The sequence below is a fragment of the Pseudochaenichthys georgianus genome, chromosome 8 (genome assembly GCF_902827115.2).
Source record: "Pseudochaenichthys georgianus chromosome 8, fPseGeo1.2, whole genome shotgun sequence".
NCBI lineage: Eukaryota > Metazoa > Chordata > Actinopteri > Perciformes > Channichthyidae > Pseudochaenichthys > Pseudochaenichthys georgianus.
The window spans coordinates 22,141,208-22,157,820 of record NC_047510.2 but is presented as its reverse complement, the minus strand read 5'-3'; the positions used below and the strand labels follow the sequence as shown (position 1 = coordinate 22,157,820).

General features: G+C 44.3%; 3 protein-coding genes across 5 annotated transcripts; 2 read left to right on the top strand and 1 right to left on the bottom strand.

Moving 5' to 3' along the window:
* Positions 1-66: 66 nt before the first annotated feature.
* LOC117450596 (cytochrome P450 2K1-like) lies at positions 67-8,922 on the top strand. Its single transcript, XM_034088439.2, has 9 exons — positions 67-1,012; positions 1,176-1,338; positions 1,422-1,571; positions 1,656-1,816; positions 2,009-2,188; positions 7,966-8,107; positions 8,227-8,411; positions 8,508-8,649; positions 8,734-8,922. The coding sequence occupies exons 1-9, from the start codon at positions 821-823 to the stop codon at positions 8,919-8,921; spliced, it is 1,503 nt and encodes a 500-aa protein (XP_033944330.1). The 5' UTR covers positions 67-820; the 3' UTR covers position 8,922.
* Positions 8,923-12,234, bottom strand: LOC117450593 (uncharacterized). Of its 3 annotated transcripts, none has more exons than XM_034088435.2 (4): positions 12,090-12,234; positions 10,943-11,611; positions 10,764-10,865; positions 8,923-10,572 (listed from the first exon to the last, which is right to left on the bottom strand). In XM_034088435.2, exons 2-4 carry the CDS (start codon positions 11,579-11,581, stop codon positions 9,622-9,624), a joined length of 1,692 nt encoding a protein of 563 aa, XP_033944326.1. In that variant the 5' UTR covers positions 11,582-11,611; positions 12,090-12,234; the 3' UTR covers positions 8,923-9,621. The 3 variants fall into 3 exon arrangements, with proteins under 3 accessions (XP_033944326.1, XP_033944327.1, XP_033944325.1); XM_034088436.2 differs by having other exon boundaries at positions 10,949-11,611; XM_034088434.2 differs by having other exon boundaries at positions 8,924-10,572; positions 10,764-10,877.
* LOC117450599 (RNA-binding protein with serine-rich domain 1-like) lies at positions 12,235-15,975 on the top strand. The gene is made up of 7 exons (XM_034088447.1): positions 12,235-12,327; positions 13,357-13,500; positions 13,594-13,776; positions 13,897-14,002; positions 14,322-14,475; positions 14,569-14,710; positions 15,532-15,975. Coding segments are annotated over exons 1-7 (837 nt in total). The 5' UTR covers positions 12,235-12,325; the 3' UTR covers positions 15,638-15,975.
* The last annotated feature ends 638 nt before the right edge of the window (positions 15,976-16,613 follow it).

Sequence of the window (16,613 nt, the reverse complement as noted above, 5' to 3'; positions counted from 1 at the left end):
CTGTTTTTGTTCTCTTTAAATGTTCTTTTGGTAATAAAATTAATCAAAATAGGAAATGCTACAGCATATGTTTACATGAAGCCTACTAAGGTCCTTCCACTTTTAAAATATCGACTTGCTGATCCTGCGAAGAATGGTTGGAGTTTATCACTCGCTATATGGAAACAATGCAGTCCTGGAGAGCTGAACAACTGTTTGGAAATCAACTGTTTTATTTAATGCTTCACTGAAAGTCTGAGAATGTGACTGGCTGCATATGACTGTTTACAGGGGGGCATGAGTATTTGACTGGGTGGGTAAGAAGCTGCAAACACCTGTATACAGTATGGGGTAAATGGAGTAAGTGCGGTTCTCAGCATTAATACATGGTATACACCTATTCATGCCTGTTATACAGTATACTGTATCGCAGCAACTTTACATCGCTCAAAACCATTTTGCTCGTTTTTCTCACTCTCACTTCTTTAAAAGTCCTGCCCGTATTTTTCACATCTTGCATTTCAATAACTTAATTATGTATCATAAAAATAAAATGTATTATGACAAATTACAGTTTGATTAGATCTGTGATCAGCTGGCTGACCTGAAGAAATTAGATGGGTGTGATTGATGCAGCATTTACAAAAGGAGGTGGGGACTCTTGGTCTGCAGTACCACCCATAGAGGGGTGAAATAAGGTTATATGTGAGCAGAATCTTTCAGCAGATGGAAAGAAAGGGAGCCCTGTTTCTGACGAGACATGTATCCCTTCATTGAACTTTAAAAAATAGCTTTAAAAAAGTTTTTCTAAAGTAAGTCAGGTACTGTAGACAGCAGGATCATGTTGGAGGATCTTTTCCAGTCTTCAACTTCAGTCTTTTTGTCTGTGGCCATTCTGCTTGGCCTACACTTTATTTACTCAAGCTTCAGCTCCAACAGCAGGAAGAGGGAGCCACCGGGGCCTAGACCTTTTCCCCTGCTGGGAAATCTGCTTCAAGTGGATCTCAAGAGACTCGACCGCTCTCTTGTTGATGTAAGAAATGTGTTGTTTGTCTTAAGCTATGTGGTACTTTTATTTGCTTTAATACAAGACAAGAAAGTTATATTTAAAAAAATGCAAAATGCACAATTGTTAAGTAAATTACATTTCTTATAGAGAACAGTCAGTCTCACTATTACTTGGTTCTTTCTTTTAGCTGTCCAAAAAACATGGACCAGTGTTTACATTTTACTTAGGAATGCAGAAGGTGGTGGTCCTGGCAGGATACAAGACAGTCAAACAGGCTCTGGTCAACCATGCTGAGGAGTTTGGAGAACGAGAGATCAGTCCGTTAGCCTATGATTTCAACCAAGGACACGGTAAAGAAATGTTTCTTTGTTTGTTGTGTTTTACTAGACTGTTTTTGTCTTTGTCTGAACATGTCAACCACTCATCTTTCCAGGAATAATCTTTTCAAACGGTGATGTGTGGAAAGAAATGAGGCGCTTTGCTCTAAGCACACTAAAAGATTTTGGGATGGGCAAAAGGATTACTGAAGGGAAAATCATTGAAGAATGTGGCTACCTAATTGAAGAATTTCAACAGCATGAAGGTAACATTATCCTAACTAACAATGAACAGTTTTATACAGCAACAGAACCTTGAAAAAGTTACACAATTCCTCTTCTTTTCTTAGGTGAAGCCTTTGATAACGCCCATATGATGAATTACGCAGCTTCAAATATTATATCCGCTCTCATGTTTGGAAAGAGATTTGAATACAAGGACCCTGAAATCAAAGCTATGTTGGAAAGAAACCACGAAGTCACCCGTCTTACGGGAACAGCATCCATTCTGGTACTACAGACTGATTTCAGATGTACTAACTTGATGATTACAAGGAAAACCTAAGGTTTAACAACCAAATGTAAAATAAAACAAAAACACTATTCTAATGAAACGAGCTGGGGCTTGAGATCTCATGGCAGTCATAATTCTTACATTAAGTCCTAAAACAATGAACGTGTTTGGTATTCTGCTGTATTACAGATATACAACGCGTTTCCTTGGCTGGGACCTTGTATTAAAAACTGGAGGAATTTGATGAAACTGGTGGAGGACAGCATGAAGGAAACAAGGAGCATGATAGCTGACCTGAAGGAGACTCTGAACCCTGACATGTGCCGATGCTTTGTGGATGCATTCCTGACCCGTAAACTGAGTCTTGAGGTATTATGTCTAACTCCAGTGAAACCATGGCCGATAATACTGATCAACAATTCATTTGCATTTAAACCCTCTTTCACTGGCCATCGATAGCAACACACTTCAGATTAAGAAAACACATCCAAATAGAAACACAAGTAAATTAATAAAGTCTTCACCCAGCTTAATCCAGTATGGTCGTTGCCAGGAAGTGCGCTGGATTTAGAAGCAAATTATCATAGTGGCCAAACGGTGGTACTACATCTTTGGTGTTATGGCGCATTTCCACTACAGCGCGGAGCTCGCTTTAAGCATGCCGTGCTGTGCCCGGCCCGTTTTTGGTTGCGTTTCCACTTGGCGTAGTTCCGGCTAGCGGGTACTATTTCACAGTTTTTCTGGCCCCATAAAAACTAAGGCCACCAGGGTGGGTGGAGGGGGTCAGGAGGACAGGTTTGGGCTGACAACCCAGGAGCACCACGGAGGACCCGGAAGGGATCTCGGGCGGACGCAAGTCCAAGACAGAGTCCAAGGTGGGGGTTATGGAGGGGCGAAGGCCACCGCGGGCGAACTCAGGGGGCCGAGCCTGAGGGCGAGGGCCACGGCCGGGAAAGTCAGGGGGCCGGGCTCGAGGGCGAAGGCCGTGCCCCTCCGGGGGCCGGGCTCGAGGGCGAAGACCGCGGCTCTCAGGGGGCTGGGTAGGAAGGCGCCGACGGGACAATGCCGGAGGCCGGGCAGAACCCGGTGTCGGCCGGACAGGAACCGGTGCTGGTGGGACAGGCCTCGGCAGGATCCCCCACGTAAGAGGACCAGGAGTTGGCAGGACCCCCAGCAGGAGGGTAGTCGGCGGGACCCCCAACGGGACAGGACACCGGATTGGCGGGACCCCCGGCAGGAGAGCAGTCGGCGGGACCTCCGACAGGACACAGGGTTGGCTGGACCCCCGGCAGAAGCGCAGTCGGCGGGACCCCCAACGGGACTGGACATAGGGTTGGCAGGACCCCCGGCAGGAGAGTAGTCGGCGGGACCTCCAACGGGACTGCACATAGGGTTGGCAGGACCCCCGGCAGGAGAGTAGTCAACGGGACCCCCAACGGGACAGGACATAGGGTTGGCAGGAGAGTAGTCGGCGGGACCCCCAACGGGACAAGACATTGAGTTGGCAGGACCCCCAGCGGAACCTCCAACGGTACTTCAGTAGGAACTTGAATTGGGACTTGAGTAGGAACTTGAGTTGGGACTGGATAGGGAACTCGACAGGGGACTCTAGAGGGGACTTGAGAGGGGACTTGAGAGGGGACTCGAGAGGGAACTGGAGAGGGGACTTGAGAGGAAACTGGAGAGGGGACTTGAGAGGAAACTTGAGATGGGACTAGAGTTGGGACTAGAGGAGGGACTAGAGGAGGGACTAGAGTTGGTACCTGAGAAGTGACTAGAGAAGTGACTAGAGGTGTCACTGGAGAAGGGACTAGAGAAGTGACCTGAGGAGGGACTAGAGAAGGGACTTGGGAAGGGACTAGAGAAGGGACTAGAGGGGGAACTTGAGAAGAGACTAGAGAAGGGACAAGAGATGGGACTATGGCAGCTGGGGCAAGAGCTGGGTCTGGAACCATGGCTGCAGGGGCCGGAATTGAAGCCGGAACCATGGCTGCAGGGGCCGGAATTGAAGCCAGAATCATGGCTGTAAGGTCCGGTTCTGGAGACGGAAACATGGCTGTAAGGTCCGGTTCTGGAGCCGGAAACATGGCTGTAAGGTCCGGTTCTGGAGCCGGAAACCTGGCTATAAGGTCCGGTTCTGGAGTCGGAGCCATGGTTGTAAGGTCCGGTTCTGGAGCCGGAAACATGGCTATATGGGCCGGCTCTGGAGCCGAATCCATGGCTGCCGGGACCGGTTCTGGAGCAAGGACCATGGCTGCTGGGGCCAGAACTGGGTCTGTAACCATGGCTGCTGGGGGCTGAACTGGTTCTGGAACCATGGCCCTTTGGGCTCGTGCTGCTAACCTGGCCTTGCGACTCCTTCCTTTAGGAGCCGTTTGGAGGCTCCGTGGACCTCCAAAAGCCAGACGAGTACCAGCGAATGGCTCCTGGACAGTAGCAAACACTGGGGCAGAAGCCAGGGTTGACTCCAAACGGACCACACCGATGCGTGTGGTGTCATAACGGGAGTTGGGAGGCCTGGGGCTGTCAGGCAGGGGATAACACACCATGAGGAGATCCAAAATCCCGCCCGGCAAGAATCTCACCAAGCCTGGTTTCTCCATAGTTATCTGGCGTGCCGCTGTCAGAGCAGCCTCTCGCTGCTGAACCCCGGACGCTCCCATCCATTGATCAGAGCAGGTAGCCAAAGAAAAAGTAAAATCCAACAATTCCTGCTCAAAAGGATCTGCTGGGCCCATATTTGGTGAGTTCCTTCTGTCAGGGTTGAGTGAGGCAAGCAGGACCCAAATGCAGATGAACAGAAAAAATGCCTTTATTTCAAGGCTATTGGAACAAACTTCGACAAAACAGTACTCTCACCCCGTGAACAACGTCCAAATACGACAAGGAACTCACAAAGACTAACAGAAAACAGAACCTAAATACACCCAGGACTAATCAAACAAACAAGAGACAGGTGAGGAGGGAGAAGAAAACACAGGGGTACCAGGTGAACACAATCAGACACACCAGGGAAACTAACGACAGGAGGAAAAACACAGGGAAAAGGACCAGACAATATACCAAGAGGAAAACATGACGGGGAGAACAGCAAAACACCCAAAACAAGACATACAAAACGTGACCTAACACAATAATCGTAACAAGTCTGCAGATAGACGGCAGGCAAAAGCCTTTTAAAATGCGTGTTTTCTAAATGGAGATCGGCTAAGCTAACTTAGTATATGCTCTGACCGTCCACACTCACAACAACGGCCTAAATACCATAAATAAACCAGCGACTGTATTCGCCATGACACAGACAGTCTGTGGTTTGTACTTGTTTAACTTTTGTCAAGTTTCTGAACAGATATGAGGAGCTGTGAGCTTGAGTGCTAACAGCTAATGGCTGATGTTGTTTTTCTGTGGTTCTCATTGAAGATGACGTCACGGCTCCGCCTACACTGCGTTACTATAGTTACTGCCCCAGCTACTAAACTGTAATGGAAACGCAGCATAAAGTGAGCCAGTCCTAACAAGGCCTAACGAGGCCTAGCCATACCGAGCGAGGCCCTGTAGTGGAAATGCGCCATTAGATTAGGCGCATGGGTGAAGAGACATTTGTGTATCCTTTATTGGAGGCGGAGCTTCTACATAACACAAGTGTACATTCTCTATTTGCCCAGATATGGGCTGCGTCTCACTTCTGTTAAATGGATTCCTTGCGTCCCTCACTTGCGTTGTTTCCCTGCGACTAGTCCCTCCCACCAGGGAAGCATGAGCCGCTTTCACAACAAGTACTTTGCCGTACTTAGTTCCCAGCACTTAGTACCCCGCAAGAACTAAGAGCCGATCACGTTCACACCGGAATAAGTCCCTGAGGGAAGATTACGCAAATGAAGCCGCTGACGTCACTTCTTCTTCTTCTGCTTTGGGTTTACTGGCAGGCCGGAGTTGGGGACTGGCTTCAGTAGAAGCTGCTGGGACTCCCAGCACTGAAAACTTCTGAGTAAATCGCCAGAACGCCGACACCATGTTTTTTTTTGTGTTGCCATAAGTTATTCTCTCTCCGTTGGTGCGCGGGGCTAATGTTAATGCTAATAATGCTAATTCCATCAAATACGATGGCGGCTTCAAAAAACTTTTCAGAGTTTTAGGGGGCGTGGTTTGCAATTCGCCCAGCCAATCAGAAATTGGTACGTTTTCTCCCCAGGATAGTCCCACCTCTCAAGCAGGCACTACAAATGGGGGTAAAATTTCTCTGAACTAAGTTCTCTTTTTGGTGTGAATCCAAAATTCCAGGCACTAACGGAACTAAACGGGAAAAGTACGGATAAAAGCATAGGCGGATTTTGCGGGGGGGGCTGAAATATGTTACAGCATTACTACGTCTAAAACTGTTCCAATACAAATATTTCGTATATCAATATTTTAATAAGGTAGGACACTGGTTAATAATATTGTAGCATGTTCAAGTAACCAAGGGATATAGTAGTTGTCAAATAAGTATAAGATGTGCACAGTTATGATACGTTTTACAGTTATGTAATGCACTGTTGTTGGGGGGAGAGATCGCCCCTTCCATACGAGTGTGTGTGTATGGCGGGCATGTGTTGTGCATGACGGGACGAGTTGGGTTTCTTATGTGGAAAAGTCAAACTCACACGGCAGTGTGCGTTGTCGCTTGCCGGCAGGCATGACAACTAGACCAACAACCAATCACCTGAATCTCCCGCCCCGGACACACAAGCAGCAGTTTGATTGGCTAGAGCTTGTACTGGCATATGATTCGATTGGCTGACGCTTCCGGCGAAGCTTCAAAAGTTGAACATTGCTCAACTTTTGCAGCGAGCACCGCGAGAAAAGCCACGCTTTGCTCCCACAATGCAGTTCGGCGAAGCGTGTCACCCCATTCAAAATGAATGGGCAGAAGCGTTGAAGCTGTCACCTCGTCAACGCGGTGAACGCTGGATTTATTGCTACTGTATCTGTAGCGCCCCACGCAATAGTTGGGACTGTGTACTGACGTCAGTAAAAAAGGTTTGCCCCCCCAAGCGCAAATGTCAAACTCCGCCAATGGGTAAAAGTACTTCGGCGTGAAAGCGCCTATAGAGAGACACAAGGAAACCACGAGAAGCAGGGAAATTAGTTTTAAGAGCAATGGGATGTTTCCTCTGGAGCGTCACGTGAAGCGACGTCCGTTTGTGCACAGCTGATCGTTTGACAGCAGCCAGCTCTGTCCCCATTATTTTCACAAACACCCCCGCTTCTGTTAGTACCATGGTTAGTACACATTTACTGACACAAACATTTGGATCATCCGTTGTAGACCCAAGTAATTAAAATCAAATAAGAACTCATTCTCAAAAAAGATAAACGCCATTCTTAAAATGTAAACGAAAAAAGCGATCATGAAAATGTTTCCAATAAATGAATAAAATGATTTTTGACCACTTTTTTGTTCAGATATATCACATATTTGTAACTAAATGATACATTAATTGAAACAAAACACTGTATAAAGTGAGGAGTGACTCGGATCCTGTGAGGTTCATGTGTTTTCTTCACTCCGCTGGGAAACTGCTCTCATGTCAAGAAGCAACAAATCAGTGCATGCGCAGCATCGTCCAATCAGTGAGCGATACACAGTAAGGGGGCGGGGCGAGTGGCTGAGGATTTCACCGGAGGATGGTCTGGTAGTTCCTCGATTATCGCTCCTCCGTTATCACTCCTCGATCCTCGGTCTTCCGGCAAAAATAAGGCCACTGGTACGGTACGAGACTGACGGGTGAGGAAATGAAAAATAAGAGAAGTGAGACGCAGCCATGGTCATTTTTAAACTCAATATTTAGGCCATTTCACCTTCATGAGCAACTTTCATAGGAATTAATGGGATCCTTTATTGCTGTATCCAGTTCTCTTTTTACACCCATGGTCGTTGCGATGTATCATGTCCTCCCCATAACGTGCTATGTGCATTAAAATCCCTGCATCCCAATACCCTCTCCTTCACTTATCCATGTCTCTACATACAGTATGACTGATGGTTTCCTAGGCTATACTCACCTCTCTAAATTAAATATCTTCTCTTGTAAATGTTGCACAATTTACAATGTATTGAGCACAAAGGCCAGGCCACTATTTACTTTTCTGTGTGTCTTTATTAGGAGGCTGGTGACAAAGATTCACACTACAATGATGAGAACCTGGCCAACAGTGTGATAAACCTGTTTGCTGCTGGGACTGATACAACGGCAAATACACTTCAGTGGTCTTTACTTTTCATGGCCAAGTACCCTCAGTTTCAAGGTGCATAAACGGACCATATGTCCGTCTGGTGAAATTCAGTTTACAGTGTTTCGACTTGAACACCATTTATTTGTATTTCTATATTGATCCAACTTAATCTCAATGTTATCTGAGTCCAGACAAGGTCCAGGAGGAGCTGAGCAGAGTGATGGGAAGCCGTCAGTCCAGAGCTGAGGACCGGAAGAACCTGCCGTACACTGATGCTGTCATCCATGAGACACAGAGACTGGCCAACATTGTCCCCATGGCCGTTCTTCACAGAACTAGCCAAGACGTCACCTTCCAGGGATACTTCATCAAAGAGGTCAATTGCCTAAATACGTTTGCTATTCGTAAGATATTGTGTGCTTTGGTTCCACAATTTAAATAAAACCACCTTGCTCTCTGCTTTCTCCTACAGGGGACTTGTGTGCTTCCTCTTCTTACTTCTGTCCTGCAGGATGAGAGTGAATGGGAAACCCCACACACTTTCAATCCTTCCCACTTCCTGGATAAGGAGGGTAAATTTATCAGGAGAGATGCCTCCATGCCATTTTCTGCAGGTATAAAAACCTTTTATAGATATAATACTACATACTCATAGAAATGTCATCCAGTTAACTTGCTGAAACTCTTGGTTCTCAAAGGTCGCAGGATGTGTCCTGGAGAGAGTCTGGCTAGAATGGAGCTGTTCCTCTTCTTCACCTCCCTCCTCCTGCACTTTCGTTTCACTCCACCACCTGGAGTTACAGAGGATGAACTGGATCTCACTCCAGTTGTGGGCTTCATTCTGACCCCTTCCCCACATGAGCTGTGTGCTGTCAGTCGTCAATGAGGAAGGGACCCTACTGGCCCAGAAGGCACTGCAGGTTCTGGTCCAGATTATTCTCACCGTATGCATAGAATTCTGCAACTCCCTCCCTCCATCTCATTCAGAATGCAGCAGCTTGACCCTTCTTTCATCCATGACATGGTTAAACCGTACACTCCAGCATGTGCACTTTGCTAAAAAGCTAAAAGCTAATGTACTTGCACCTTTTGTAGGTCGCTTTGGATAAAAGTGTCAGCTAAATGATATGTAATACGATTGCCTTGCTTTCTGCTGTACACATTTGTTTGTACAATATATTCAGACACTGCCTCACACATTTAAATGGGAAAGTGGTTTGTATTTTAATCATGACTTTATTTTTATTTTTTTCATTAATCATATAGGTATGAAAACTAACAGTCAGTAATGCTAGTCGAGATTATACAAAAATAATAGATAGAAAAAAGGAGTGACAAAGGTAGTGCCTGCACATAATCATTCCATTAATCATTGCCTATTGTAAGGACACATCATTATTATCAACACATTATAACTAAAGCACTGCATTCTATTGCTGTTGTATTCTCTTAAAATGTAAAAAATAAATACATTTTAGAATTGCTACAGCTTCTGTTCATTGTAAAAAACATGTGTATATTACATGTACATGTAGAAGCACATCCAAGCCCCTATGGTCCCAAAACATGATGGCATCTGAAAGCTACTAAGATCCTTCAACCTTGATAATATTGATCTGCTGATCCTGCAACGAGAGGTCAGAGTTCATCACCGGCTGTGTGGACACACTGCAGTCCTGGAGAGTCCTTGCCGAACAGCTGTTTTGGAAATCAGCTGTTTTATTTACTGCTCCACCGAAAGTCTGAGAATGTGACTGGCTGTATGTAGAGACATAGGACTGTGTGTAAGAAGGCATAAGGGTTTGACTGGGTGGGTATGAAGCTACATAAGCTTGTGTATGAGGGGGAGTGTGGGTAAGTGGAAGGTTCTCAGCATTGCTACATGGTAGAAAGCCATTCATTCTTGAAGGACTCAGTCCAGGCAGTTTAAAGGCCTCTACATTTTCTAGACTCTCTATAGAGTTGTAGTTTGGCTGGGTTTGGTTGCACTGAGTGTATGTGCCTGGACTGAAGTTGAAGGTGTCTTGGCTGAAGGAGGTAGATGCAGAAGCTGTTGGCAAACCAGAGGGTGAGGGAGTTTTGTTGTGTTGCTGCTGAACAACGCTACAACGTCCCAGATTGGTGGCCATGCACTGTAGTGTGCTGAGGATCTGCTTCTGAATGTGTGTCTGCTGCCCCTGCTCCCTCTCAAGGCGGCACTGCTGCTCCACCAGCATCTTCACTGCCAGACCCAAGCTGCGCACCTCTGAGCCCAGGGTCTGGATCTGATCCTGAAGACCACCTCTCCCTCCAGTGTCCTGGACTGCTTGCTGGGGGCTCGGGTTCCCCTCACTACGAGTTCCGCCCTGGCCTCCTGGGGTTTGTAGACGAATGAGGGCAACTCCAGGAGCTAAGGATGTTGAAGGTGCTGTTGGGCGGTTAGGAAGACGAATGCCAATCCGAGGGACAGGGTGAAGGGAACGCACAGACGGACCTGGTCTTTGTGTGAGAAAACGCCTGGTGGTGCTACCTCCATCGGACTGCCCTTCCATAAGAGTCTGTGTACATGACAAACAAACAAAAACATTACAAAAGTTAACATCTAGTTAAAATAAAACATAAGGGCACTTCCACAAACCATAGTCTGTTTGGATAGTCCAAATTGGAGTGAAGTTGAGACTTTTATTTTTTCTATAAATCCTTGTACGGTTTAACACTGCACAAATGCAAGTACTTCTTAACTTCTCACCTTTTCAGTGGTCAGATCACACGTTTCAGACAGTTGTGGTATTGAACTTCTCATATTGGCAGCTTGGAGACTGGAGGGATCTCTCCTCAACAACGACGCTACCTGAGGGAAAGACTGTTGAAAACTGTTTATGCAGGTTATGACTAACAGATATTGAGAAATGATTTATAAGTAGGTACCTTCACCCTGTGTGCCAGCGCTTTATCCAAAAGCCTTCTTCGAGCTACCAGCATTGAATTGGTGGCTGGAGAAGCTGTTACTCTCCTCCTCATCAACGCTGCAGCAGCTGTTAGTGTGGAAGACACAGCAGTCTCTGCTCTTGCTACAGTGGACTGAGGAACTGTTTGATGGCAGCTCTGTGCAAGGGAGGTGACACTTACAATCTGGATGTCATTTTCTTCCTTATCTCCCTCCTGTTGCATTTCTGGCCTGCTGCCTCCACTTGTCACCCCAGAGCCAGATGGCTTTGCACCAAAATCTGGATTTGTGGAAGTCTGTTTGAGAACATTTGAAGCAGCTGCAAAGCCAGCATGATGAGATGCATCCCGCAGAAGATTTTGAATTCGAATGTTACTCCAGCCCTCTTGTAGTGCTCCGGTTCGATGCTGTATCTGTGCGATTGATGTGCTTCCTCCAGTCTCCATAGGTTTAACCCTCCCTGGCGGCCTCCCTTGGAACTCCCTTAGGAACAAGTATATTGCCTGGGCAGAAACCTTGATGTTCTCCAGCTCCAACACAGCTTTGATCTTGCGTAAACTCAGACCAGCCTTCCGCAGCTCCACCACTTTGTGTTTTGCGGCATCATCCAACCGGCCCATGGTCTCTCACTCTAGGAAGGCTCTTAAGCTCTGAAATATTGATATCATATATTAGAAAAATACCGTAACTAACATTTGTTGTATGGTTTGTGCTGAGAAATGAATGAACGAAATGAGAAGAATGTGTGACAATAGGGGCTGCATCTTTGGATATGTTCTACTCTGTAAAATACCAGTTACTTAATGCAGTATAGTGTGTAGCTGCCTCAATTAAATTTGTTCTCACGCCATCCCTAATTTTATAACAATAAATAAATAATTGTATCATGTTTTTTTACCTAATACCACGTTTGGAACAATACAATGTTTCTTGTTATAACACAGTAAAATCAACGTATCCCAGCTAGGCAAGCAACCTTATAACATACTGAATACTCATGCAAGATTATCATATTATATACTTTTGTCAATATTTGTTTTTTTTCCTCCACATCTTTACAAACCAGATGTTAGGTGAGCTAGCTACTAGCTATGTTAGCACAGTACCGCTATACAACAAAACGCTCACCTTGCAAACAAGAGGGCAGATGAATTGGTGTTTAAATAATTTCATGTACTATGATGACATATTGAATCTTATCATAGCCACGATGTAGTCACACAAAGGTTTTTATCGACAACATAAATAAACAAATGTACGTGGCGCTCGGCTAACTACGTCACTTCCGCTTTTTGGTCATCACTGAGCGACTCCTTTCTAAGGCCGCGGCAAGTGGTTGAAGCTAACCACGTCGTTTGAAAAAGATGTAAGTTAAGCCTTTTTTTAAATTACAACACCGCTTATTTAATTTCCATTACATTTTTAATTGTTTAAAGTGAATTGTGTCGTAATTTTTAACCGCTTGTGCACTAACGAACAGCCTATACATCGATAAATCAACAGTGGCTCGGTCCACCTTGTTTTGAGCAGTCAGTTGTATTAATTTCAATGGCGGCGGGTTTTCCGTTGTCGGCGGTAAGGCTTACTAGTCTCACATTTCATTGATTAATTCATGATTAATAATACTAATAATGTTGTATACACAATCCACATATAACAATATGTTAAACTGCTAAACATCTTAAAATGCAAATAATGTGGTTGTGTAATTCTTGTAACGGTACAGGCCAGGGGTTAAGCTCGGATTTGCTTAGTGACGGTCTAGTTGGATAGATAATAAGTCTGTATAACAACTCACTCAATGCTCCATAGTTTATCTTTTGAACTGGACGTATAACTTCTCACTGTACATACATTTACCATTTATATTTAATATGCCATTCTTGCACTCTAAATGTTTAATAATATCCCATTTGTATATTGGCTTAGCTGTAATTAAGCCCTTTAATATTGTTTTATTTTTCAGATAGTTAACATATTGTTTTTTCACGGTCAACTTTTATATTTTCACTCTTAAGTATTTTTTATCTTCCATTTTGAGATGTTTATATTGTATGTGCAATACTTGTTTTACATGCTGCTTGTTTTACATGCTGCTGCAACGATAACTTTTCCCAATTTTATTAACTTTATCAATCCCACATTTTGAAATTGTTACAGCAGCAATGTGTTCAGGCATCAAAGTCTAAAAATCTTTAAAGTTGGAAACAAATTATAAATAAAATAAAAACAATAAACAGCATCAACTCTAATTAACTTGGTCTCTAGAGAATCGTGATCGGCATATGTCACTACTTACGGACATTTTACGTCTACATGTTAGACAAATTGTTGGTTTTTGTAGCTCCATAAAGTTTCTGATCTCAAAGTAACAGCCGCTTGCCTCTTGTTTTAGGGCACCGTCACCTACAAAGCGGAAGGAAGAGGAAAAAACTAAAGACAGAGGCAAAGAAAAGACTAGTACCAAGGAAGGAGACAAAGAAAGAGGACGGGACAAGGCAAGGAAGCACCGCAGTGCTTCCACTGGCAGCAGCAGCAGGTTGGTTGTATTATTTATATCATAATTAAGGTTTATTTGAAAATTAAGTGATACATTTTGTACCTAACCTGTTTTTTCTTTGATGCTAAACAGGTCCAGATCTAGTTCAACTTCAAGCAGCAGCTCTGGTTCCAGCTCGGGTTCCTCCAGTGGATCCAGCTCCTCTGGCTCCAGCCGCTCGGGCTCTTCCAGCTCTCGCTCCTCCTCCTCCAGCTCCTCAGGCTCCCCGAGCCCCAGCCGTAGGCGCCATGACAACCGCCGCCGCTCCCGATCAGCGTGAGTTTCTTTTTCGATTTCAGCTACACAATAATTATACTCTATGATGTCTTGTATTCACGCTTGTTTTAAGTCGTGATAAAATCAATCAATGATTTTGTATCGTTTGTGATTCTGCAGGTCAAAAACACAGAAAAGGGGAGATGATAAGGAGCGGAGGAAGAGAAGCCCAAGTCCCAAACCAACTAAAGTTCACTTAGGCCGGCTGACCAGAAATGTCACCAAGGTAAGCTGAGGATTAAAAAAAAAAAGTGTTTAAATAGCAGAACGTATGATATAACCTGATTTGAGATGATGGCACTACTTCAGTAACATCATGGCAGGTAGATAAGAACATAATCATCATCTCCTGAAAAAGAATTGAACTGCAGTAAAGTAAAAAATGAAGCATTGAATTAATTGTTTATTATCCGTTAAACTAGCTCTTTGTTTTCTTGTTTTGGGTCTATTTTATGAATTAAAATAATAACAGCATTCCTTCACAGATAATCAAAGTTGTCTGTTACATGGTTCTGGTTCATAATCATGCTGTCTTTTTTGCACAGGAACACATCCAGGAGATCTTTGCTACTTATGGAAAAATCAAACTGGTTGAAATGCCATTAGACAGGATCCACCCGAACCTGTCCAAAGGCTACGCCTATGTGGAGTTTGAGACTCCCGAGGAGGCCCAGAAGGCCCTGAAACACATGGACGGAGGTAGGCCAACATGTTTCCTTTAGTGCCTCTGCCTCACACCGTCACACCCTGCATGTGTGTTTAATAACCTTCTGTGATGACTTGCTCTGATAGGTCAGATTGATGGACAAGAAATCAGTGCGTCTGCTGTTCTGGCCCAACGAATCCGCCCTCCACCGCGTCGCCCATCTCCCCCTCGCAGAATGCCCCCCCCACCACCTATGTGGCGTCGCAGTCCACCACGCATGAGGAGAAGGTACATTCAAGGATTTAAATTCAGTAGTCATGTCAATCGGTAGCTGTGCTGTGCCAATCGGTAACAATTGAGCCTTTCTGAATATAAAAAAGACATGTTGCTGTTCTTTGGGTGAGACCATTAAGTCTGCTAATTCTTCCATCATAGTTTTTTTTTTTATGTTTTTCTTTTTTTATCCTGACAACAGCTGTGGCCAGGACCAAAATGTTTTGGGATTTTCTGTCTGTCCCGTTGTTGTGACCGTGATATGTTTGGCCTGCCTTGAGAGAATTCTTCAAACTTTGCACAAATGTCCTCTTGTTAAAAGAGTTTCTTGCCATTATACTGTACCATAACCCAGGCCATATTTCATATTTAGTTGGAAACTGAATTGACTTTGCTGATTGTATAGATCATTTCTGCTGCCGGGTTAATGATGAGTATGTGATGCATCCTTGTTTTAGAATTTGTATTTTCTTTGTAGCAACATATTTGACCCATTGTTTATGGTCATGGCTGCAACTTTCTTTTTATCGGCCAAGTATGTACAAGGACTTCTCCAAGTGAACGTGGTATGATAGACATTCAGCAGAACGACAACAACAGAGCTTAACAAAGTCGAGTCAAATAGATTTGATGTATTTATCCCTATATCACCATTAAGAAGAAGCCCTTTGGGGTTTCTGTACAGAAAACAAGATACTGTATCCTTCGACCCTCAACTTTGATCTGCTACTCATTTGTGTTCCTCATCTTACTACTGCCGGCCAATGCAGTCACACTGTCCAGATCCTTTCTGGAGAGGGTGTCCGAATTTTCATTTAATCTTGTTATCCTTGCAGGTCCCGCTCCCCACGGAGGCGCTCCCCGGTACGGCGCCGCTCTCGCTCCAGGTCTCCTGGTCGCAGACGCCACCGCTCTCGCTCCAGCTCTAACTCCTCTAGATAGGCGCTTTCCTGCCTCCTGACACCAAGTGATCTCTTAGAATCTGGGACACCAGATCAGCTGGAGTTCTTCCTTTCCAAGATCCCATGGACTCATGAGAAATGAAACTGTCTTCATTGTAGCCAACATAAACATCTAGTTGCATGTAGAAGTGGAAACGTTTTTTTTTATTATTTTTGTGAAAATGTGAGTTTCTTTTCATATTTTTTGTTGACCCTGAAAGGCTGTCTCGGCTGTTGAGTTTGCGCTCCACTACCAATCTACCAATATTTTAAATTGAGACTTCTTTTTACCATGTACTACATTTTAGATGTTTTGAAAAATAAAATTGCTGAAACGTACTGTTATTTGATTTCTGTGTCTCAGTTGGGTAAAGATTCACACAGGGAATTTTAAAAATGTCAGTTGTTGCTAATAAAGGTCTGTTTGGGCCTGTGCACACGCATTTCTCTCAATCTCATGAGTTTTGTTGCGCCGGTGAGGCCTCTATTCATCCTTGGGTGGTACACATGTCACGCTAACTCAAATACATCTATGAAAAGTATGCAGTTTCTTTTTTAATGAAAGCTTACATTTCTCAATATTTTCCAAGTCGTGCCCCACTGACTCCCAATCCATACAATGTGCATTACTACACTGGAAACATAAGAAAAACCTAATGTTATGTTGGCGCCTCTACTATTTTCTACAAATAGTCTAATTAAACTTTATTTGTGGCCTTATTTTTTTTAATAGTTTCTTCGTCATGTGAGACTGACTGACTCTAAATCAATGCAGCATTGTATAACTACAGTGAGCAAGAAGGACTGCTTCTTTTGGGGGGGAATTTAATTGAGTATCTTTTATTTCTATGTGAGCAGCTAACCCTCCTTTCGCTGCTAGATATCCATAAAACTAACTTCACTGTGATTGAAGGAGGAGGTAAACAGATCATCACTGTCTGAGAGGCGTATCGTGAGAGCGTTTCATACAATAACAA